Source organism: Gambusia affinis, linkage group LG16 (assembly GCF_019740435.1).
Source record: "Gambusia affinis linkage group LG16, SWU_Gaff_1.0, whole genome shotgun sequence".
In the NCBI taxonomy this organism is placed as follows: Eukaryota; Metazoa; Chordata; class Actinopteri; order Cyprinodontiformes; family Poeciliidae; genus Gambusia; species Gambusia affinis.
In genome coordinates, this window is record NC_057883.1 from 3,250,070 (window position 1) to 3,275,026 (window position 24,957).

General features: G+C 38.9%; 1 protein-coding gene across 4 annotated transcripts; it reads left to right on the top strand.

Annotated features, from left to right (window-relative positions):
• Window positions 1-731: 731 nt before the first annotated feature.
• Window positions 732-24,566, top strand: letm1 (leucine zipper-EF-hand containing transmembrane protein 1). 4 transcript variants are annotated; one of them, XM_044142835.1, is made up of 14 exons: window positions 732-1,088; window positions 4,580-4,637; window positions 4,745-5,213; window positions 8,682-8,825; window positions 9,092-9,229; window positions 9,386-9,589; window positions 9,675-9,794; window positions 10,463-10,594; window positions 10,748-10,906; window positions 12,060-12,188; window positions 13,859-13,993; window positions 14,119-14,312; window positions 16,078-16,234; window positions 17,412-24,566. In XM_044142835.1, exons 1-14 carry the CDS (start codon window positions 1,004-1,006, stop codon window positions 17,562-17,564), a joined length of 2,277 nt encoding a protein of 758 aa, XP_043998770.1. In that variant the 5' UTR covers window positions 732-1,003; the 3' UTR covers window positions 17,565-24,566. The 4 variants fall into 4 exon arrangements, with proteins under 4 accessions (XP_043998770.1, XP_043998772.1, XP_043998771.1 ...); XM_044142837.1 differs by having other exon boundaries at window positions 16,096-16,234; window positions 17,412-18,903; XM_044142836.1 differs by having other exon boundaries at window positions 758-1,082.
• The last annotated feature ends 391 nt before the right edge of the window (window positions 24,567-24,957 follow it).

Consider the following 24,957-nt stretch of genomic DNA (forward strand, 5'->3'; position numbering starts at 1 on the left):
GTCAATCACACTAAATTTTATTGTAGCAATACAACCACGCAGTGAGTCAGGTTCAGTTCAGTTAAAGTTGGTGAAATGTTTTTTATCTGAGGAAACCGAGCAGATTGCGTCAAGCAACTGAATTTTCAGCAATCCCTCCTTGTTTGTAGAGAGGAGAACTCCCCTTTAGCAGAAAGAAACATCCAGCAGAACCAGAACCTGGCTCACTGTGACTGTGCTACTGAAATTGACTTTTTTTCTTTTAATGTTTTTTCCTTTTTTACATGAAAATGTATACATAGTAGAGGCAGAAGTTCCTTCGGCTTCTGAGTCTGGAAACCGAAGAGAGAGGCTTAAACACAAAAAGACAAGTCAAGTGTATCTTCTACAAAAAGACAACAGGAAATTATTGCAACAAATTAGTGGATAAAAACACCCCCTTCTGGTGCTTCGATCCTGCTGTTATACATAAAATTAATGGTGAGGCTTTGTTTTCGTATTACCGTCCTCACATTTGGAACACCGTAAAGACTTGAGGGCCTCATGCTGAAAGCAAATTGTCTTTTAGGCTGGCAACTGTTCGGGAATTTTATTTATCTAAACTATGGTTTCTGACTTATTATTTTATCTGAATATTTATTTTACTACTTCTAATTAAATAGCATTTTATATTAAATCACTTTTTGTGTAAACAATCTGACTTTTATCGGCGAATAAAAAGCTTTTATTTTTAAACTTAACCGGAAGCATGTGCTAAACGTAGGGTCTGACGTCATTCAGAAGCTACCCCCGGCTGCCTTCTGTCATGCGCGTGAAAGGAAAGGAAGGACATGACATGGGGTTATATTTTCCACTGACTACATAAACGACCTCCTGACGCTGTTTAAGTCGTCAAATAGTTTGGGTTTCTATGTTTCGCTTTAGTAGGACGTTTAATTAACATCTAGTAGAAGCTGAGGCTAGCGAGTCAAGCAGCTAGCTTTTTAACTCGCTGTTTAAAAGGAGCAACTTTAGCCCAAGGAGCATGGCGTTAATCCTGTTTACGAGGTCCCGGACACCCTTAATGAAAACGTCCCGGTCGTTAAAGAACGAATTCCGGAAAGGTAAAGGTAAGGTTTTCGGTCTTTCGTTCTTTCACTAGCTAACATGGGCTTTATTATCATTGCAGTGCATTGAAGCTAACAGTTAGCTTAGACATGTTAGCATCCGGAAGGGTCCTGTGTTTTCAGGTGCAACTCGTTCTGTTTGAGTTTTTAGGTGGACTGAATGTGACAGTAGCAGATATCAACACACTGCACATTTTAATTACGATTTTGTTAATTGTGACAATGAGAAATTTAGTGATTCATGAATCATTAAGTAAAACCTATGTCAACTGGGGTGATGGGGGAACACATGATCAAGTATTCAGGTTATCTGAGGGCATTGATCTGAAAGCGCCCGTTTGCAGTCCGAGGTGATGCTCTTGTTGCCATGGACAACAGGTGCTCCTCTGTTTACAAAAGCTATATTAGGGAAGAAAGATAAAAAAATGTAAAAAAACAATATTTACCATGCAATAAACATTCATTAAGTAAAGCAAAACCAATGACTCAAATTCACAATCTGTTTTGATCAATTTAGGGTTTTGAGTTTTCTGTCTGATTTATATATATATATATATATATATATATATATATATATATATATATATATATATATATATATATATATATATATATATACACACACTTTATGTCAGTCAAATAACTTACAGCACATTTCCACACCGCCTTCTGAAAATTTGTAATTAGCAGGTAAGACTTCAAGGAATGAATATCATTCCAGGCCTTGAAAAATCTGTCCACTTTGTCTGAGATGAAGCACAAGTTATCTAAGGTTTCCTCTTAGTTTATCTTAGCGTTGCTCAACATGTCATGACTTTGAAGTATTGTGTAAGAGGAATTATGATGTTTCAATTGTGTCGGAACTTGATAGCTTTCCAGTCTGTACTATAGTAAGGTGTTATTTTTGATTCACTGACTGGTTTTGATCTGTATTAGATCAGTGCGGCTTGATGTAATTTTAATGAGCCTGTCCAGTAAGCTGATGAATTTCCACGGTGGGAATCAAGATGAAGTGTCCGGCTGCACTTTGGTTATGTAATTTCTAAGTGGATCACAGTGAGGTCAGTGAAGGACTTTGATGGCATTAGTAAATGTTGAGATAAAACGATTTGCAGTGTTTAAAATGTGTGCTTGAAAAGTTAATAAAGAGTTTTTGTCTGTCTACGTTGCCTATCCCTGTGCTTTTGGCTGCGGGCCCAAATTACCAGTCAGATAGCACAGCTTCCACGAATAAAGGTCAACGCCTTTTATATCTCCACTTGAGGCTGAGGGAGCTCAGTTTTTCTGTTTTGGTTTTAAAGTTCTCGTTGCCCAGCACTGTGTTGTGCCCTCTTGTTGAACCCTATTCTATAAACATGCACTTGCTGCAGTTTAACATTAAGATCTAATGTTACATTTTTACAACCTTATATCTAATTTTCTCAGTTTTAAGTGTTCATTTGTTTTCATTACAGGTATATTTAATTTATTACTAAAAGATTCAGTTCTGGGTAAAGGATTTAATCTATTGACATCATTTTTATATGCAATGATGATGTTTTCTTCCTCACTGTCTGACCAGACTTGAAGTTTTCTCATTGAGGTCAGATAAGATTCCTAACAAAGAAAGAAAACTGACCTCAGTCTCCCTCTGTGTTCACATACTGACCATACCATGTTACCACTGTGCTTCCAACCATTCCAACAAAGAAACTCTTTAACCCATCTTTGCTATCACCGTTATTGGTGTATAAAAAATTGGTGGGGATTCAAGTAAAGTCTGGAGGCCCTCCAGGCTTATAATACACTGAGGGAAAACCCTGCTTCCAGTGTGTTTATATATCTTCTCTGTTTTGAGAAATTAAGTGCAGCTGGAATATAAGATTCAGCTGTTTTTTGCTCTGGACAAAATCTAGTATAACCTCACACTAACATAACTAGATGACAAAAAAGCCTACTTTCAGTGTTTTATTTAAGAGCATGTAAATGAATGGTGATAATGATGACGGAGTGCAGGTTCCAGTTTGATCTTCTTACAGCCATTCAGCAGTGGCTGGGAGTCACTAAATAGCAGAAGAGTCAGAAAGGCCAGAACGACACAAACAAGAGTTGCAGCGTTGTGTAATCTGCTCTACTGTACTTCCAGGCTTTTCTGATTGTTACAGTAGGTGGGCGCTCGGCTGCAGAGTGCCAGTAATCTCTGTGTCCTCCTAGCTATCATGTTTAACCAGACGTTGCTGGATCTGCTCCAGCCGGCCATGTGAGAAGCAGAGAACGGGTGTGGTCGAGTTCACCGCCCTCACGCTATTGGCTGGAAGAGACCCAGAACCCCACCTTTGCTCTCAGTGCATGTCACTGGAGTTGGTGAGCCCGGCTGTTGGCCTCCGGGTGTGAATAATCTGTTTAACAGAATAATGATAATGTTTCATGAATTTGGCACAGATTTTAGAGTTCTAAACTATATTTAGTAATTAAATGCTCATCATGCAGCCGGACTATTGGGTGGCGTCGGGGCGAGTCTGCTCTTGATTTTAAAGTCACTTGTTTTGATATTACAGCAGCTGTGGTGACCTGCTAACGCCTCCAGCAAAGTGAGAAAGTTCAGCAAGTTTCTGTCAGGTGTTCATTGATAACTGGTTGCGTAAGACATGGGCTGTGACTTACTGTTCTCTTATTTGTTAACCGGTGGGGATGAGCACTTCTATCATTTCCTCAATGAATTCAGAAAGTTCAGTACAGTGTCTTTGGAAATTATTAATTTCTTCTTAAACTTATGCACATTTTGTTCTGTTACATCTGTAAAATTGATTTGGATTTTATGTGATGCAGATAAAAGTAAAAAGCGGGTAAACTGTTACATGCATATGAATTCAACCACCTCGAAGTTGCACATGCATTTTCCACAGCTTTTACAGTTGCAAAAACTGAAAAGTCCATGCATTTCAGGAACTTCATCCCCAACAGAAATACATGATACAGATTAATTAAACACAGATGGATGTTTGAAAGCATTTATTTGTATTAATTATGATGATTTTCTGCTTGTAGGTAATAAAAACAAGACATTTAAAATTAAAAAAAAACCTGAGACTGCTGCTGCGCATGAGGGAGTGAGTCAGTCAATGCCACTCACCATTCCTAGCTAGCCGTAAGAGGTTGGGTGGCTAAAGCTTTTCCTTTGGAATGCTATGGGATTCTGGAATCGGGAGTTCAGTGAAATTATTGAACCTTCTGTCTGACCTTTTTTCTACTGATATTGATAAAGTCTTTCACGATCGATATCGTTTTTGATTTATTTTCAAAAGCTGCTTTTAATTTGACAAACGAGCCTCATCGGAATACATATTCCAATTTATTGAATATGACTATACACATACATCAGACCTTGAAAAGATTGCTTGTGACGGATTTGCCAATCAGAATCATGAGTTGAATTCTTGTTAACTGTTAAGTGTTCGTTGTGTTTTTTTTCATATATATTTTGCTGGCCAAATTCTCATAGTATTTTGTTTCAGGTAAACTACAGGATGGTTCCTGTTTCAACTGCACAACTCTCAGACTCACCAGTCAAAAGTAAGCCAATCCAATCGCTCTCTTATGAAATTAAACTACCTGACACAACCTTTCTCTGTCATGCAGACGAAGATTTAAAATATGTTTGTATCTTTTTGTACTGACAGGCTTGACGTGCTCCAGCTCGGCAGCTTGGCCCGTGTCTTCTCCGTCAGCCCATCCTCCCCCCTGTCCGATGAATACATGGCAACCTGTCAGAATCAGGACCCGCAGCGACCGTACTGTGCATTTGCCGTGGCTTCCTCCAGTCCGGCCTGGCGTACGACAGGCTCGCCTCAGTACTTCCCGGGCGTCAGGTGGATACACACCTCAAGGAGACGATGGGACGACTCAAAGCTGGAGAAATCCCTAAAATGCTTAAAAGACAAGAAAATGAAGCTAGAGGAAGGCGGGCCAGTGTACAGCCCCACGCTGGACGCTGAACCCGTCAGACGGACGATCCGGCAGCGGGTCATTGACGAAATCAAGCACTACTACCACGGCTTCAGGCTGCTGTGGATCGACACCACCATCGCGGGGCGCATGTTCTGGAAGATCCTGAATGGGAATCCTCTGTCTCGCCGGGAAAGGAGACAAGTAAGAATGGACGCGCTTTTACGTCTGAGCCAGTAACTTTACTTAAAAACAGCAATGTTTGTTACTCAATTTTCATAGAGACAACAGGGCTGTTGTTAGTGTTGTTGTCCTGTTGGGAGGATGGGACAAGCTTTTATTTATCTCCATTCATCGACTAGCTTTTTTGATTTCATCCCCATAACATGATGATGCCGCCACCATGTTTCACTGTAGGATGCTGTATTCACAGTGATGTGTATCATTATTTTTATGTTAGACACAACATTTCTGACCACTGCACCTTCTGCCTTTGTCTTTCTGTGGTTGCTGGCTTTCTTTATGCATAGAGACGAGGTTTTTGGAGCGCAAACTCCTTCAGAGTTCCCAACATCCTCTGGGTTGCACCTCCAACTAACGCTCCCATTCCCCGATAGGTCGCTGTATGTCTTGTGCAAGTTGTCCAAAGGCCATGAGTTCAGAGGTAATTAGGTGAGGAGTCGACCCCAGCAGCTGAGACTTCTTGTTCCGTACAGTTTAATCCAGAGCTTTTCACGCTTAATGGGATCAATTACAGGAAATAACCACAAGCTGGGTATTTACTCACCAGTGGCTCAGCAGTATTCGGTTGCTTTATTAAAACCCTTTAGGGACGAGGTTTACATGTAGAAACAGAGATCTGAGACTTTGACTTTAGTTCATAACCTCCCAGAGTTTATCATGTCTACGACTTCCACAACTTCAACATCAGAAGAAGAGACAATGAGAGGAAACTCCCAGCCTAAAACAATCTGAAAGAAGGCAAATGATTCAATTTATTCTGTAGTTTGTACTCTTGTTGTAATAACTACTATTCACTTAGTTTTGTGTTGACTGAAATAATCTGAAGGTCTGGTTGAGGAAAGCAGAGCAGATCAGCAGAGGTCAGATTTACTGCGGCAGCGTTGATTCATCAGTTTGGATGGAACAGATTAAAGTGATGTGATTGGCTGATTGCCACTGCTCCGTCCACAATGTATACTAGACTTACTGCTGGAGTTTAGTGAAGCTCTAGGGTTTGCATTGGTGTCTTGTGGTATACTAGCAACTAGGGCAATGTTCCAGCGCTGTGTGAGAGAAATAAATAACTTCTTACCAAAATAAGCTAACTTTGAGTCTCCTTCATTCAGTAACACTGTCCACACTGAAGAAGTAGGACTTAGCAGGCGCAACATCTGAGTTTGGATTTACAAAGGGTTTCTCACCAGTCAGGACAAGATTTAGTCAAAATTCTCCACCATTCCATCACAACCTGTACATTCCTAATTATATTCAACGCAAACAGATATTAGCTCAAGCAGCTAAGAAGACATTTTAAACACTTTCATCTAGTTACCAGAGGAAACAAGGCTTTGTGTTGATGTTAAAAGCGGTTGGTCAGACCTTTCACTGACCACTGCTTCCCCTCTATTTAAGCAACACCACCCCCCTCTGCCACTTTTCAAATGCAGGAGTCTTTCTCTTGTGCGCATGCTCCAAGCCCATCTTACCATCCATTCATCTAACCTGGAATGGCATTGCCTCCTTAATCTTCTCCTTTCAGATTCACCTACAATCCTCGGCCCTCCGCTTAGGGGCTCTTTCTGTTTCAACGTGTCACCCCATTCCTTCTGCTTTGATGCCTAAACTCCAGCGGATGATATACATGTCAATGGGCCAGCAGACAAAGGCCTTTTCACTCAAGATGGCCTAAATCCTCCATCGCACTGCCCCCCTGAAATGCAGGTGGAGAGGACAGAAAAAGGCAGACTCGTGTTTTCTGGCATTCTCTTGCCTCGGGACTGGTTTGTGTAGGTTGCGTCTCGGAGCAGTCAGAAAGCCACAGTTGGACAGCTGTACAATGACACAGAACAGGGCTGGCTTGGTGCTTGGATTGTTCCTCTCTGTGCTCAACTAAAGTGCTTCCTGTTGAATGAAGGAGAGCTTTTTGAGCACTGTGGTGTAGAATGCCCATTTTGGCCTATAGCTCCTTGCAAAGAAAGCAGCAGGAATCATGTATGTGCACTAAGTGCGTGTGGGAGTGGTTTATACACATTCTAAGTGTGGCGCTTCTGTCTACTAACAAGAAAACCGAAAAGCATGCCAAAGATGCACCGTACTTGTTTCTGGTTGAGATTGGGGGCAAAACGTCGCCCTCTGCTGGATTCTTATGTAAACTGCAGCACAGTTCAACTAAAAATCATTTGAAAGGTGCAGACCCAAGTCTGCACCTTTCAAATGTCTGCGCCGGTCACTGTAACAAATTGTGCTGAGAGATAAATTGTCCCAGAAGTTATTGCAATACAAGATAATATTGTTGTCGTGAGACCATTTTCAAGTAATATAATGCTAATGGCATAATAATGCAAGAACACATCCTCGAAGATCAATACAGTGGAACTGGAAGACATTTTAAATACTGAAAATAAATAAATAAACCAAGAGAAACTGCAAGCAAAATGACTTATAAAGTCTCTTTAAACAAAATTGTCTTTTAACCAAAAGGACTAGTTGAGACCAAAAAACCAAACTGAAGACTTTTGTCAACCAGTTTTTGGTAGAGAGAGCGAGAAAAACGAAAAAAATTTTGTTTCATGCAAATGAACATTTTTTAGCTCGTTTTAACCTATCATGCAATTAATTAGTTTATTGTTGATTGCGACCAGTCTAGTCACAATAAACCAATTAATTGAATGATAAATTAAAATGAGCTTGATTATCACTAAAGTCCCAACTGGCATATTTGCCTGTTTTTAACAATTCATATTTTTTGAAGGGCAAGTTTGTTTACAGAGCCTTTATAATCAATTATACTCATGGTTTTGGTTGTGTTTGTTTATTGTTTTTGATTATTTTGTTATTGGATATTATAAATATATTCCAGTTCCAGTATTAAATGTTCTTTAGAGATTAAAGGGGTGAACTTACATTATTATGGCATTATCGTCATGCCCCTTGAAAATGGTCTCAAACCAACAATATTATCATTTATCACAGTAACTTCTGGGACTTTGTCATTCAGTTTGTAATTGTGTCAGACCCATACATTAAATTATAACATTATAATGTCATTATAGTATTATAATAAAGTCCATTTATTTCAGGAGCTTTATGACTTGGTGAAACACCTTATACAGATTATTAATTCCTCACAGATGGATATTTGAAAGCCTTTATTTCTGTTAAATATATTTATCTTTTACAGTTAATGAAAACATGACAATTAAAATTAGAACACCATATCAAACCAGTAGAACAATATTTTTTAAATATTTTGTGCTTTATGTGTGTATGTTATTTTCAAAACGTACTTTTAATCTGACAAAAGAGCCTCATTGGGACGTATGTTCCCATTTACTGAATGTGACTGTAGTCTCCTGAGCTAGTGAGAGCTTGTTAAAGCATCATCTTTTGTTTTTTGGAATCATCGTCCTCAGACTTTGTGCTCATTATTCTCTGAAAACTTCTCCTCAGTTCCTCAGAACGTGTGCAGACGTTTTCAGGCTGCTGCCTTTCCTGGTGTTCATCATCGTCCCGTTCATGGAGTTCCTCCTTCCTGTGGCGTTGAAGCTGTTCCCCAACATGCTGCCTTCCACCTTTGAAACCCAGTCGAAGAAGGTAACCAGAGCTGTAGCCTACACTGGTTCTTCTGAAGCCATTTCAGCATTGGCCATTGTAGAGTCTCTGGAGGAAATCAAACCTTCAGATAGTTTTCCAGTTGGGTTTTAAACGTTCAGTCAATATTTTTTGATAGCAAAATGTAGCGGCTGATGTAAGGTGGTTGCATGCATTCACCACATGCATCTTCAGTCATTTAGTGTTTCTTTGCTGAAAGGGAAAAAGATGTAAGTAAAAGTAAGGTGAATCTTTTCTTGTGTTTTTAGGAGGAGAGGTTGAAGAAGGAGCTCAGAGTCAAACTGGAGATGGCCAAGTTCTTACAGGACACCATCGAGGAGATTGCACTGAGGAACAAGGCTGCCCTGGGCAACGTGACCGAGGAGTTCTCCACCTTCTTCCAAAAGGTTGGTGTTGGTGGGAAATGACCAGAAGGCTCCAGGTGCCTCTCTTCTGGTTGAAACAACATATTGTCCGTGTATATCTAGACGTGTTAACGCCACCTGACCGTTATTCCACATTAAGTCTGCAGAATTCTGTGCGTAATGTGACTCTTTCTGCAGATCCGGGACTCTGGAGAACGTCCCAGTAACGAGCAGATCATGAAGTTCTCCAAACTGTTTGAGGACGAACTGACTCTGGACAACCTGACCCGACCTCAGCTGGTGGCTCTCTGCCACCTCCTGGAGCTCCAGTCCATTGGAACCAACAACTTCCTGCGCTTTCAGCTCATCATGAAGCTGAGGGCCATCCATGCTGATGACAAGGTATGAAAGGTTCAGCTCCACTTGATGTGTGATGTCCTCCCATTGGGGGCGATGCTCTTATGACCCGTGTACCTCTATTCTCCAGCTTATAGCAGAAGAAGGAATAGAGAGTATGAGCGTGACCGAAGTGCAGGCAGCCTGTCGCGTTAGAGGCATGAGATCTCTTGGAGTCACAGAGGAACGACTGAGGGAGCAACTCAGCCAGGTAACAGAAATGACAAGTTAACTTTTCTACTTTTGTCTTGGCTCAGACTGAATTAGTGAAGGAGCAGGTTTATGGAGTTCTAGGAGCACTGAAGCAGAGGGGTCCACACGTTTTGTCAGGTGGCCAAAATAGTGAAGTCAAAATACTAATTTGTAATTTCTAAAGCAACAAGAAACACACACATTTTTTATACTTATAATTCTAATTAGACAAGTCAAGAAGTCTTTTTTTTTTTGTTGGAAAACGAACTTTAAATCTTTAAAAAATTAAGAAACCAACAACAGTTTGTAAATTCCTTTGGGTTGAGATGAAAAAAACCCCAAAGAAAAACAGTCTACCTAACAATTTACTATTAACAGTTTACTATTATTTATTTATTTTTAAATTTTTATTTCTTTTGTCCACTACCAAACCAGATACCTAAAGGACTACACTTTACTTTTTTCTTTTTTCGCACATTTTGTTTTGTTTCTGCGTCTGAATCTTAACGCTTGTATTTGATATCACAATAATTAAAAAAAGGAGATAATAAGATAAGAATGCTTGTATCGGTATCTAGAAAAGAGAATTGGTTCGAGCCCACAGACTTGTGGGGCTTCACAAGTAACCTTTTTCTTCAAGCTAGATGAGGAAGTGGGTCAGCTTCTTCTGCTTGTTTTTTTTTGCAGTGGTTGGACCTGCATCTGAACCAGCAGATCCCCACGTCTCTGCTGCTGCTGTCCCGAGCCATGTTCCTCCCGGACACTCTGTCTCCAGCGGACCAGCTCAAAACGACGCTCCAAACCCTTCCTGAGATGGTGGTACGTTCGCCGGAATGAACAGTGCAAAAGAACAGACTCTGAAAAGTATCTCCACCCAGTTTAGCCGTGGATAAAGGCCTAGCAAGTTTAGTCGACTTCATTTGCTCCAAGTTAGGTTAACCAAGCACGTTTATTTATTTTTTTTTCTTTTAGACCAAAGAGGCCCAGGTGAAGGTGGCTGAAATCGAGCTCTCCAAAGTGGACAATAAGACCAAACTGGAGACGATGCTGCAGGAGGAGGCAGCAATACGCCAAGACACCAAAGATCGGGAGATGGAGAGGCTGGCTGATGCTGCAGAGAAGGCTGCTAGGGTATGTGTGTGTTTGCATGTGCGCTCGTGTGTGTGTGTAAACCCAAAACATCAACATTTGATGTGACTTAAATCATACAGTTCAAAGTCAATGCTACCAAATACTGAGTGATTAAATGCAGAACTGGGATTTGGAGACACTAGTAAATAAATCTCTGACATTTTCTCTTATTACTGTGGCATTAAGCAAATAGAAATAATTTTAGTTATTCTAAATGACCTAAAACAAGAGAAGTGTGGTCCCATTTAAAAAAACAATAAACAAAAAAAACCCCTAATACAGACAGTTTGGGTGATTTTTGAACTTCATTAATTGGGATTTATCATGACAATCATAAATCAGAATTCCTATCATGACAAGAAATTTATCACAATAAATAAAATACAATAAATGATAGGCTCTGTCCAAGGCAAACTCGCATTTCACTTCAGGTTTTGGAGTTGCTATAACACAGGTGTCAAACTGAAGGCCTGGGACCAAATCTGGCCCGCCATCGTTTTTTATGTGGCCACATCACTGCGACATTACATCAGTAAGTCTACAAATATTCACACAATAGCAACAAATTTGCATATTTTTTTCTAATTTTACTGCAAATTTTCTCAAAATTGGTTGAAAACATTGGATTCAAGCCAATGCTGCCTCAGCCTTCAAGTTATCGTCCGTCACTGACATGGGGAGTAATAAGAAGTCACATTGAACATCACATATTAGCGCAAATATTGTAGAAATTCTAGACAAAATCTCAAATTTTGATTGCAAAAAAAAACAAAAAAACAACACTAAAATAAATCAGAAAATGCTGGAGGAACAACTTTTTATTGATATTTTAACAGCTTAATTGGTTTTGTCAATATACTTTGGCACAACCGGCACTTTACGAACATTCAGGTTTGATATGAGCCAAGACGAAAATGACTTTGACACTCCTGTGCTACAGCATTAAAGATCATAGGAACTATTGAGAAATCCACTCTTAATAAAAAAAAAATCTATCATCCTATTCCTGTGGTTTATTTACATAAGAGCGATTATTATAAATGATCAAAAAATCATTTCATTGTGCTTCCACTGGACTAATCTGTTTATCTTTCACATGGATGTGGACGATTGGGCTCTTTTGTAAGTTTGACGGTTTACTTCTGTGCTGCAGGAGGATGAGTTGGAGCTGGAAGTCGACGGTGCGAAACACAGCGATGCAGAGCCTGCCTTGCTACAAGCTACCAGAGCAGCTCAGTCAGAGACTCTGAGGGACACAGCTCCTGTTATAGAGGCAAACAAGGTAATATCATGAAACAGGAAATTGGCTGCGTTTCCATTACAAAGGCACACACATTTTTAACGATATTCTGCTAATGTAAAAAAAAAAAAAAAAGTAAAATTTCCTCATTGTGGTGTTTGCATTAAACAAACCCCACAGTAAGAAATGACATTAGTCACACATGAATTGGCTTGTTGACACAATAAGTCATTAAAAATCATGGCAGAGACAAATGTAAACAGTTACATGAGATATATTCCTAATTCAGTTATGGTGCTGGCGCTCATCGTCTATCAGCCAATCAGAGGAGTCTCATTCAGGCTTCGGAGCAACAGGCCCCGCCTGTATCAGTGACACATAATGCTGTGATGCTGTGAGAGCTCTGGTGGAGCCAGCTGTACATCGTCAGAAAAAAAGCAGAAACAAACCATCCTCCTCCAACTACTTCCTGTCATCTTCTTTATCGTTTGCATCAGTAGAAACATCTGGCTGTCGATCACGTGACTCATTTGATGCAGTAAAAGTGTTTCCTTTGCAGTTTTGCAAACTCAATCTATTTCTGTACAGCTGAAAATCTACCTCATCCTAATGCAAAAACTTTATCTCGAAAAACGTTAATCATTTTTCAAATTTGCTGTGTTTTCATTTATTTGCATAATTTCAATTTGTGCAATTCTATAGTTCATGTAAAAGCAGCTTGTTTGCTTATACTCATTACTTCTGTACTTACTTGGATACCGATAAAGATAAAACACTGATACTTGTCCCAGATAAATTGGCCCTCAGTATTAGTGGTGTAGACTTTATTTAATTCTGACCCTCTCTGTTCAGATGGACGGCTTTTATCTCTTACTTGTGATCTTTTTGTTTCCTCCCACCAGTATGAGCACTGGCACACGTTTCTACGTATTCAGGTTGGGTTCAATGTTGCTCCCCTACAGCTGATGGATGTAGTGTTTTAGTTTCCTTAATGAAATATTCAACTTTATTTGTTGTTCCGTTAAGCACTCGTGTATTTGAGCCCTCCCTGTCTTTTCTTGTTAGAAAGGAAATCCTAACCCTCTTGTTGTGATCTTCCAGCTTTCATCTATATATTTTCTTCCCTCATGTGAGAATGTATAGACCCAGAGTCTCCCCTTACTTCCTCCTGTTGGTTGATCTCTTTTGGCTTCACAGTAAATGTTATTTTAATAGATTGTACTTGTACAGTGACTGTGGACCTTTTCACATGTTGTCAGATTACAGCCATTTCCCCCCCCTGTAAGTACAGCCACAAATCCTTTAAGGCAATAGTTTTCCACTGGTCAAAGTTCAGGATCCATCTTTTTTTTTTCTTTCTCATTCTCAAAGTACTTAAGTCAGTCTTTTCAATTCACTTATCCAAGCATTAATTAATCAGAAGACTGATCTAACAATTAGAGTAATCACTTTAAAATATTTTTAACACACTGTTTTCATGCTAGGTTTTAAAAAATCTCGTATTATGAAGCTAAAGCTACGACCAAAAATTGCACAAACAGGCTCTTTTCTTCATACAATCACATTATTGAAATAGACATCAATCATATCTGTGAAATATGACAGAAACAGGCTGCAATTATTATTTCTAAAGCAGATCTTAAGTTTTAATGACATCCACTTGCAGAATTTAATTTCTTTTGCCGTTCTTTGATTGTTTCTTCTCGTCCCAGGATGAGGAGATAACCAAAGAAGAGATCGACCTTCTGAGTGACGCCTGCTCTAAGCTGAAGGAGCAGAAGAAGCTGCTGACTCTGGAGAAAGAGGAACTGGAGGAGCTGAAGGATGACGTCCAGGAGTACAACGAGGTGCTTTTATACTCAGACTTCAGTCGTTTCACTTTTAAAAAAAAAAAGAAAAAGAAAAAAAAAAATCTGATTTCTGTTGATGCATAAATGCACAGAATCATTTTAATTGCTCTGTGCGTCTCCAGGATCTGGAGGAGATCAAAAAGGAATTTTCCAAGAAAGGTCAGGAGAAGGCCTTGGAAGAATCGAAGGCCAGCAAGCGTTTGTCTAAGAGAGTCACCCGCATGATCGGTCGCATTGATAAGATCATTGGGGAGCTGGAGAAGGACAAAGTCATGCTGGACGGACAGGCGGAAAGCGGAACCAATCTACCTGTTGGGTAAGAGTCACATTTACTCCACATCCTTTTTCTTTTACCCACATTTTTTCACAGCTTTCTCATTAATCACTAATTAATCTCTTCATTATCATCAGCCTCCACATTAAGGTGCTTTTTGACTGCAGGAATCATGGTAGTTTTCAGGGACCATTATAGGTACCAAAAACTACAACCTTAACAACTGGATGGAGGTTGCTAAGCATTTTGTACGGGTCACAGATTCCCAGCATCCCCTCCTCACATAAAAGAAGAACTTTGGATTTTTGCTTACAAACACAAAACTTAAACCCAGTCGTTCATATTGAAAATTTCAGCCTTTTACAGTGAATACATTCAAATATGTGATTAGAATTACTTAACCTTCCTGGAAATATTAGGAAAAACAAATTAAGTGACTTAATTTCAGCTATCTTGAGTAAATAAATGGTTGTGTTTAAAGTAATTGCAGGTATTTAAACCAGTAGTGTTGAATTATTTTACATTTAACACTTGTAGATTGTAGTTTTCTAGCCAATCACAGAGCTTGAAAAAGCTGATTCCAATTTGGGCTGAAATTTATTTATTTGTTTGTTTGTCTGAAAAGTCAATAGGTAGCGACGTTGTGTGTATTTAATGCTCCTGTTAGAATTATGGAAAGAATTATTTTTTTAAAAATGTGAATTTTACTAATTTCTTTTAAAATTTGTCAAGTGTCTAAACGGTATTTGTTTAGAAACACCAGGTAGGACCAGAACTCAGGAAGTGTGACAAGTAATATTTTCTTCCCTGTGAGGATCAGCAAAAATAATTGGAAAGTCATTGCAATATTTCTGAAGTATTTATAGTGATTTCTTTTGCTTTTAAACAACAGCCATCATGTATGTGAAATAATCTGAGATGAATGCTGACTCATTTGGCGGCTGTGATCTCTGCTCCTCAGATCAGTAAGGCTGCTTTTAACGACCAAGTTTTGAAGTTTGTGTGTTGTAAACAATAAGAGCGATTCATACGTTGTCAGTGGCCATAATTCACATAAACAGCCTGTTTCCAGAACCCACAGTCAAAAGGCACCTTCTCATATCAGTACATTTCTTGTAAAATGATGGTGGAGATAACAACATATAAAATCAATCAATTAATGAATCGAATCGAAATGAACCGATCGAAACACCAAATCCAGACCTAATTGATTGCAATTTGATTTGGCAGATTATTCTTCACTAAGTATAGCGATGCCGTGGGGTAAGATGAACGGTGTCAAACCATTACTGCATGTCAGACTCTGATGTTGCATCATGGTTTTCCTCATGCTGAAATAGTTGTGCAGGGAGTCCGTCTTCAGTCCTGTTCCTAACCTCAGAACTGCAACAGAATTCTGCCGGCAGGTTGCTGTGTTCGGAGTAGGCTTAACAGCTCTGGTCTGTTGATTAATACTTTCAGACTTGATGCTTGATTTGTAAAATTTAAAAGTCAAAAATGTTTGTCCAAAAAGCATGAAAGTTTCTGCATATTGTAGTTCCTTTATGCAGCGAGGCTATGCTAACATCTGACCGAAACCATTAAAGCAGCACATCAGGCTAAAAAGAATATTTCAAGCAGCATGTTGTGCATTTTATTTCAGCATGGGTTCAATTACTTACCCAATGTGTTTGCGTCATCAACAAAACCCCTGAATCAGTTGGATCGGCGTGATCTGGGAGACCAGAACGAATGCAGCCTGTTGATTTGGGAGCTCTCCACCACATTTTACACCGTGCCAAAGCCGGTAACCGTTTCCTGTATGCAGTCTGTTCTACACCTTCAGGGAGAACCTGATCGGCATCGACGAGCTCATCAACGTCATGCGGCAGATCCAGAACATTCCAGAGGACAAGCTGCAGAGGATCGCAAAAGCCCTGGACGACAACAAGGACGGAAAGATCGACATCGACGATGTCATCAAAGTACTTTGAACACTACATCTTTAACACAGCACATAGTGTAAAAATGTTCCTGCCCCATACTAATTCTGACACGTTACAGCCACAAACTATTTTGCATGTTACTGGGATTTTATGTGACAGACTCCCACCAACTCTGAGCTCATGTGGAAGGAAATTAAATATGTTTTTCCCTTTTTTTTCTCTTCTTTTTTTTTTCCAAAAGAAAAAAAAGATTTTTATTCATTTGTTTTCACCGCATTTACAGCCAGTGGTGTGCACACTTCCGCTATTTAACTACAGTGCTAATAGCAGAGCTAATGTTTTAACTTTGAAAACATTTAGCTCACTTATCCTCTCCTAAATTAATATTTTGAGATGAATTCTAAAGCGCTTATTTAGCGCCTGTTGTGAAAACTGTCAGTTGAAATAAGTTAGACACCTGTGTTGAAATTTCTTTATTTAATCATTGAGGAATTTAGATGTTGATGTACATGCCCTTATTTTGAAGTGGGTGACGTTTACAGGGTCTCTTCACATTCTCATTGAAAAGAAGAAACATACGGGAACAAAAAACACAGGCAGTAAAGAAAAAGATATTGACACGACTGCAATATTTAAGGACATTATATAAATTATAATATCAAAAGCTAATGCACAAAGCCCTTAAAGGGAAGATATATTTTGAATATCTATTGCTGTAGCAGAACTAATGATTATGATTAGTGGTTTAGGGTTAGGACAACTAACCTTTTAGTTAGCGGTGCCAAATACTTCATTATTTTATCTCATCAGCTCACTTGGTTTCTCCTAAGCTAATTTTCTTACTTTGTAAACTTTAAATTGAATAAAGTTCAACATCTGGGTTCAAATATTCTTCAAAATTCTTCAAGAAGTTAGATGCTTATATTCATGGTCTTATTTTGAAGTAGGTGAAGCCCGTTGACCCACCAGTTCAAAATTAAATTGGTGCCGGAAATTTGTAGTCTTTCAAGGACAGATGTAATTTGAATTGAAGTTAGCACTTTAGTATTAGCGTCTGCTAAATGCTGTATTGGTAGAGCTCTTTAGTGGCTGCAGAGCCAACATTTATGATTAGTGTTTCAGGGTTAGTTTTTTTGTGTGTTTCAGCACTCAAAAAAAACCTAAACAGCAAATTTCTTTATCTAACCGATGTTCTTCCGGGCCGTGTTATTTTCAGATGGTGGAACTGATCGACAAGGAAGACATCGACATCTCTACTTCGCAGCTGGCTGACATCATGGTCATGCTGCAGAAGGAAGAGAAGCTGATGGAGAAGGAGAAGGCCAAAGACAAAGCTGAGAAGGAGCAGGCAGCCAAACTCAACAGCTAACTCATCTTCCCTCAAAAACACAGAGAGCATATGTTTAAAAAAAAAAAAAAAAAGACCACATATTAGCTTAGTCTGCTACCGGCTCTCGGAATACTTCGGACATCAAGTCATTGAGAATTACAAGGTAACAGTACAAGGTAACAGCTGCCATGTGGAAATAACTGCTTAACAAAAAAAAAAAGTCAATAAAAAGGCCTCCTTCATCTTCAGTGCACAGAATTAATTTGAAAGCTATTATGTAAAATCTTTTGGAGTGATCTTATGTATTATGTGGATACTTGAGTTTATGAAATTTTAGCTAATTTATTGATACAGGGAACAGGGTGGCATGGAACCATGGTTGCTTTACGAACTAAAAGCTTTGAGGAGATATTTGATCATGTGATATTTAGAGCTTGGGGTGAAACATCTTGCCTTTCATTTCAATCATGTCATTTCACACAAATGACATCCATTCTGGACTTGCACAGTAAACACTATAGTCATTATTGTCATTCCACTAAGTTTTTTTTTTCTTCTTTATTTTCACCCACCATTCAATGTCATATACTTCCTTTCTCTTTTTCTCATTTGTGTTTGTTCTGGTTGGCTGGTACTGTTAGTGGCTGCTACCAAAGACGTTATTAGACACAAAGCTCACATTGTGAATGTGAAACTAGCATAATTGCATTTTAAAAGTGCTTTACATTAGTTTATTCTGGAAATGGAAGCAGATTTAGATTCATTCCAGTTAATATGGTATCAGTTACTTACTGCGGTATACATAAATGTGTTGCAACATTTATACCTCTAGCAGCTCTAACTTGCTTTAGGACATTGATTCTTTGGGCGTCTCCTCAGGGGTCTTGTGCTGTAACATTGAATGCTAGCGGATCTGACCGTTTCTTGTGCATTCTGTCGAAGCACTGTTGGATTCAGACTGCAGTTTGTAGGCAGGGTTGATGCTTTACACTCTCTGTCTAGGCATGGGTCAGTTACTGTGCATCAAAGTATTCTGATGTTGGAAAAAGTGCCGACTTGAACACCAAAACAACACAAAACATCCTATTGTTTCTGTGCTCTAAAGCTCTCATAAAGGGGCAGTATTATGTAAAATTGACCTTTGTTAATCTTTCCACAATGTTATAGTGCAGTTTTCTCATCACAAACATACCTGTAGTGTAGCTTTGATTCTTTTATGCGTGTTGGAGAAATGCTTAAATCTCCACGGTAACCATTCAACTGTGCAAAACACCTGGGTGGACTTAGCCCCGCCTTGAAGGCGCAGCTCCTCCTCAGAGCTGCAGTTCCCAAACTTCTGCCTCACAGAGCAGCTCTCTCCCACCAAGTTCCTTCAGACTAGCCAGCAGCAATTAGCAAACACCTGGTGGAACTTAGGATCTGCTGAGCTCATTATAGGAGCTACTTCTCAGAGCAACATTGGTAAAAACATTGTTAAAGGGTTTATAGAGGAGCCATGTTGTGATCACTTTCTGGAAGCGGAGTTTCAGAAAGAGCAGAAGTTTCTTAAAGAGACGGAGACCCAATTTCTAGGCGTTAAATTACAAAGATAAATTTCTTTGAAGTTGTATTTCTTATATTGAGCATTTTTATAACAACTGGAGGTAACAGGGCTGCTTAATCATGCTATTAAATTAATCTATATGTTTGAAAAGCACATAATATTGCCCCTTTTAATAAGACGCCAGAGGATTCCCCTCACCCACCCACTGCTACACACTGCCTGTGTAGCAAAAAGAAAGCAGCTGCATTTTTCTCTCACTTACTGGAGAGGTAAACTGGACCGAAAATGTTCGAACCATAGAAAGGGGTCTAATTGCAACTGTTGAGTCTATGATTAGCTCGTCTGTTCAGCAGCAGACTGCAGGCCAGCTACCCGAGCGGAGAGCCTGACTAATTAACATGCTAACATCAGCTTATTATGCTTGAAACTTGAAACTTAATTATTCTACATTCTAGCTTCACTGAATCAAAATGGAAATAACTGAATGCTAGACCACCAGAAAAAATCAGTACTTGGAAATGTTTGTTTCAATAAAAGTAACTAGATCGTATTTTACGTCTTTGTTTAAAATTTAGTTGTAAATTGTGTTTTTATTCAATGTTATGAGAATGTCGCACTGGCCCATGCCTAGCTGCCAGACGTTTAAGGACGACTTGACTCTTGGCTTAGAGAAGTCTGTCACATTGAGGATCAGATTTTTATTTTATCTTTTCAAAGCAATACCCATAAGAGCGCTACTTAATGTCTGCAAGCAAAGCACAGCTCTGCAACAGCACTATCAGTTTCATTTAATGGTTGTGGCTGGTTTTTATATGTAGCCTCACCTCCTTGTAAAGTGCCCAAGTTACACTGTAGTGCTCAACACCAAATCCTGGTTACTGCTAAGAAAACCCGGACAAACAGAACCAGTATACGACAAACATCTGTCCTAGCTGGTTTTATGAAACTGGAGGATTTTAAATTTGTTTATGAAGAGGGTAAACTCGAAGCTTGAATGATTCATATTTGCTCCACATTTGCTCTGTTAGAATGCTGGTAGAATTGGCCTTTATAGGATAAATACAAAGTGGCCTTCTCTTGATGCATGAACTACTAATGGTTGATGTACTGTTTGTATATTTATTTATACATTTCTTTAGACCTTTAAGGAGATTATAATATATTTTTGGTTATTATGAATATGAGTGTAGAACAGATTATTTAGAATTTTACCCTCAGACCAGTTTCAAAGTAATATCACACTGCAGCTATGAATGCGTTAGTTTTAAACAAGGATATTTCTGTTTTCTTTTTTTTTTTTACAGAAAAATTATAATATCATGTACAGAGAGAAAAATATTCAAACGTCCACATAGTAAAATCCACGTTTTGTCACCGTACAAACAAACTTCTTTTTTATTTTTTATTGGGGTTTTTGGGACAGAACCAAAGTGGTTCATTCTTATGAAGTTTAAAGTTTCATGTCTGACTTGTAGCATTCACCATCTTCCCTGTCGATGCTGAGAAGGGGCATTCCCGCAGCATGATGCCACCACCCCTGTGTTTCACTGCAGAAGGATGTCTTCAGAATAGGCATTCGCCACTAAATTGGTCGGCCTTGATTTCCTTAATGTCTGCAGTAAACAATAGTCGCCCCACCGTTGCTCACTTTGTGACTTTGTCATTATATTTGGAGGTTTTAAGACAAAAAAACCCCGTATCAGCCAGAATCAGAATTGCCATTTCAAGATCGGCCTAGAAACTGCAATCGCTACACCCCTACTGCGGCGTGATGTGCAGTGGTAGTTTTTGGCCAAAATGTGACAATTTTCTCCCGTTTTTAGATGATGAATTGAAAAAAAAAATGCTTTGGATGTTGTTTTATCCTTGTTTCTTTCTCCTCATCAAGATATTTGTCACATAAAATCCTAATAGAACGCATGAAAGTCTGAGACAGTATCAAGTCGAAATGTGGAAAAGTTTAACAGTACAGTTAAACTTTACTGTTAAACTTTTAACTGCCAATAACTGCCAATATCTTAATATTGGCAGTTAAATATGTCAATATGTAGTTTAATCAGATCTCCAAGTAAATGTTACTCTGATTAAACAATGTTCTCATTTTAGAAAAAGTGTTTAAAAAAATTTTCTTTGTTTTTTCAATCTGCAACATAAAATGGTGTGAAATGCAATATGATGTGTTCAAGTGTAATAAGTCAAATGTTTAGCTATTTGGCTAGTTTAGTCACCTGAATTAAATATTCCAGACAATATATTTACTGCAGTTATCAGGCTAAACATGCAGCAACGATTTTAATTTGAGTTGTTTTCTACACCTGATTTTTGTCATTTTCAGAGTTTTATGATCGTGAAAAATGTCTTTAAAGATGATCATTTTCTGGCTGCGACTGCTGAACGTCCTCACTCCCCCAGGAAAAGGTTTGAGTCTCTGCTAAGTTGAGCTAATGTTGGATAGTCTGTGCTCACTGGTATTCCTCGTTGGGCTTCCTCGGCAGTATTCTGTAAAGGTGCCTGGCACAGTTGGACATGACAGAGAGGTTCTTTAGGTAGCACCGAGTCGATGACGCTCACTTTAATCTGTTCCCGGAGTCCGTTGATGATCAGAAGCTTGTTTGTCCTCTGTGTTCAGATGGAGTCTGAACCCAGATGTTTAGGTCAGGCGTGTTCGTCTGCAGCCTTAGTCAGCAGCCGGTGTAAACGTGAAGAAGAGTGCATACTTGGATCAAATGTTTGATTCTTTACCAGTCGATGGATAAACTCACTTATCAGCTGTAACATATCTATGGAAGGCTAGGATTTTACATTCACACGAGAAAAATTTTTTCCCAAACTCTCAATATTTGGAAGCTAAGCCCTCAGAAATGTCATATTGTTTTATATTCTGTCAGCAAGTCACTAATTAGATCACAATGTTTGCAGATGCACCCAGTGGAGGTGAGTGGGTGATTTCAGTGATGCTTTTACTTGCCACTACCAGTTTTGCATTATTCGGATTTCTGCTTAAGAACTGTAACATAAGAATGTTATGTGTCATAAAAAATCAACTATAAAACAGGCTTTAAGTATTTTAAAACCATTTTCTCTTATAAGAACTCATCACCGCTACAGATATAACATCTCTATTCCTTGAGAGTGTTGAGCTTCAGTCTAACTCACAGGACTCGGCTTTTCCAAATCCGATGTGCTCCATGATTGACAGCAGGATAAATCCAGAACAGCTCTGGAGCGCAGGGGTAAAGCATGCAGCCCAGATACAGAGGCCTTAGTCCTCGACGCGGCCGTCACGTCTTTGAGTTGACCCGATGACCGTTGTCTCTCCTCTTACTCATAACATTCTTTCCTGTCTGTCCACTCTCAAATGAAGGCCACTACAGCGGATAAAGCATAAAAAAGAGCCACTTTGCCACACTCCATTTAGTCTCTTATCTGTTGAAAGTCTTGCTTTCTTTCGCTCTCTCGCAGCATTAATGAACCGCAAACTTGTTTCAACATGTCATGGAAAATATAGTATCTCTTTACATAGATTTTACTAGGAGGATGTATTAGGACATTTTGTGAATAGAGAAAAAAAAGAAGAGTAAGTTTATGCAAAAAAAAAAAAATCTAATTGTGAGAATAATCTTTTTTAGAAAACATTGGAAATTTCAGAATTTGAAAAGTCACAAATGTTCAACTTTTGAATCTTGGAAAAGGTTTTTATTTCTAGAAATTTTTGACTTTTCAAACAGGAATTTCCAAGTATTTGCTGGAAAGGTTCTGAGATCAATCTAAAAAATGTTTTAACTTTTTGGCAGAAACATACTCCCTTACTTTATCTCCAATGGCCCTAATGCTCTGTTGTATCTTACATCTCTACCTTCTTCGATTTCAAATGAAGCACCTCGATGATAGCAAAAACCAAGCTGACGTTGAGTCGTCTTACTGCTGCAACAACATCTGCACAGAAGAGTGTTCCTGTCGGGCCAACCTGGAAGCATTTTTAAGGTGCATTCATTGATCAAAACCCAACCAGGCAGCCACAGATCAGGACAGATCGAGTTGAAATCTTCAGATTCTGCTCACCAGCTATCTTATGGTGCATTTCTAGTTTATATTATTAACACACATTTTCTTTATATGCTAATTTGTTTATGAGGAGTGGATGAAAACCTGTCCAACCAAGCACGAAGAGCCTTTCTGCATGCAGTTTGGCAGAAGTCCTCAGACATTTTGTGGTTGACAGAGAATAAAAAATAAAAAAACGCCCAAAAAAACAGAAAAAACTCCAAAAGGAGAAAAAAAAGACGTTTCCAGGCTATGTAATCTAGGTTATGGTTATGTAATCTAGGTACAGCTGAGAGAGAACTCTTCCTTCCAGTTACTTACTGTTTATGGAGAGGAAGACAAAAGCTGCAGTTATGGAAACTGACTGCAGAGTCTAACCTCGGTTGAAACGCACCGTTCAGGTCGGTAGCTTTGTCTGAAACCATCTCAGGGTGTAAATCTTCAGTCCGACGGGATGAAGGATCAGCGTTAGGGAGACTGAATCTAAGCCACAAACCGTCCTTTAAGATCCCTGCTTAGTTTGCCAGACTGAAATCATTTTTATGATTCTTCTAAATTATAAAAATTTAGAAGAATCAAGAAGGGTGGGCACAAAAGACAATAATCTTAAGAAAACATCATCTCAACTTGAACAAGCAGTTTCAATGCATCTTAGAAGCAAGAGAGAAACGGCAAAAAGAAGAGATTTTCCATTAGGTTCTGACCGAATCCACCAGACATTTTGCTCCCGCTGCCGTGTGAGGAAACGGTTTCAAGATCAGCCGGGGTGTGTTTAAGAGCAGGAGCTCTGTGTTTAAGAGCAGGAGCTCTGTGTTTAAGAGCAGGAGCTCTGTGTTTAAGAGCAGGAGCTCTGTGTTTAAGAGCAGGAGCTCTGTGTTTAAGAGCAGGAGCTCTGTGTTTAAGAGCAGGAGCTCTGTGTTTAAGAGCAGGAGCTCTGTGTTTAGCAGGAGCTCTGTGTTTAAGAGCAGGAGCTCTGTGTTTAAGAGCAGGAGCTCTGTGTTTAAGAGCAGGAGCTCTGTGTTTAAGAGCAGGAGCTCTGTGTTTAAGAGCAGGAGCTCTGTGTTTAAGAGCAGGAGCTCTGTGTTCCTGAATGGAAAACAAAATTTGATTACCTAAATGAGACTGAAATTGGGAAAACGTATCACTGATCGTGGAAGCTGAGGCCGCGGTAGCAGTAATATCAGGTTACATTCAGTGAGAAAGTTTAGGACTTGATGTTAGAACATGCTTTATAAATCAACTTGAATCTCATCTAAAAAGCTAATTTTATTATTATTATTATTATTTTTTGCTAATGTGCATCTAGAAAATATTCAGCGTTTCACTTTTCCTGCTTTTTACATTACAGCTTGTTCCCAAATTAATTAGCTATTTAAACGTTGTCTTGAGTTTCTGTAAAGGATCATGAGCAAAGTGTACCAAACGTTGTTTAATAAACTGTAAAGGTTCTTGTATTTTTCACTTGTTTAATTTGTTTGTCATGTTCTTTGTCCTCTGTCTACTTTTTTTTTTGTGTGTTTTTGTTTGTTTTTTTGTCACTAAGCACATCCACAGCACAACTGTATGCTGCCTGTCATTTTCTAACACATTCATGAGGACATTGTCATTTTTCATCCTAAATCCCAATTTTGACCAGCCTCTCCCATCTGATGTCACTTCCGGAGGCTCCGCCCCTACCATGGCATTTTAGGGCCATTATTTATGTCTCCCCGCCTAAAAAAAACCCCCCAAAAAACCTGAGATTTTCTAGAAAAAAACATGGAAATTGTTGAATTTTTTGACTTTTAACTTTAAATTTATAAAAGTCGAAGATTTTTGACTTTTGAAACTAGGAAATTTTCCAAA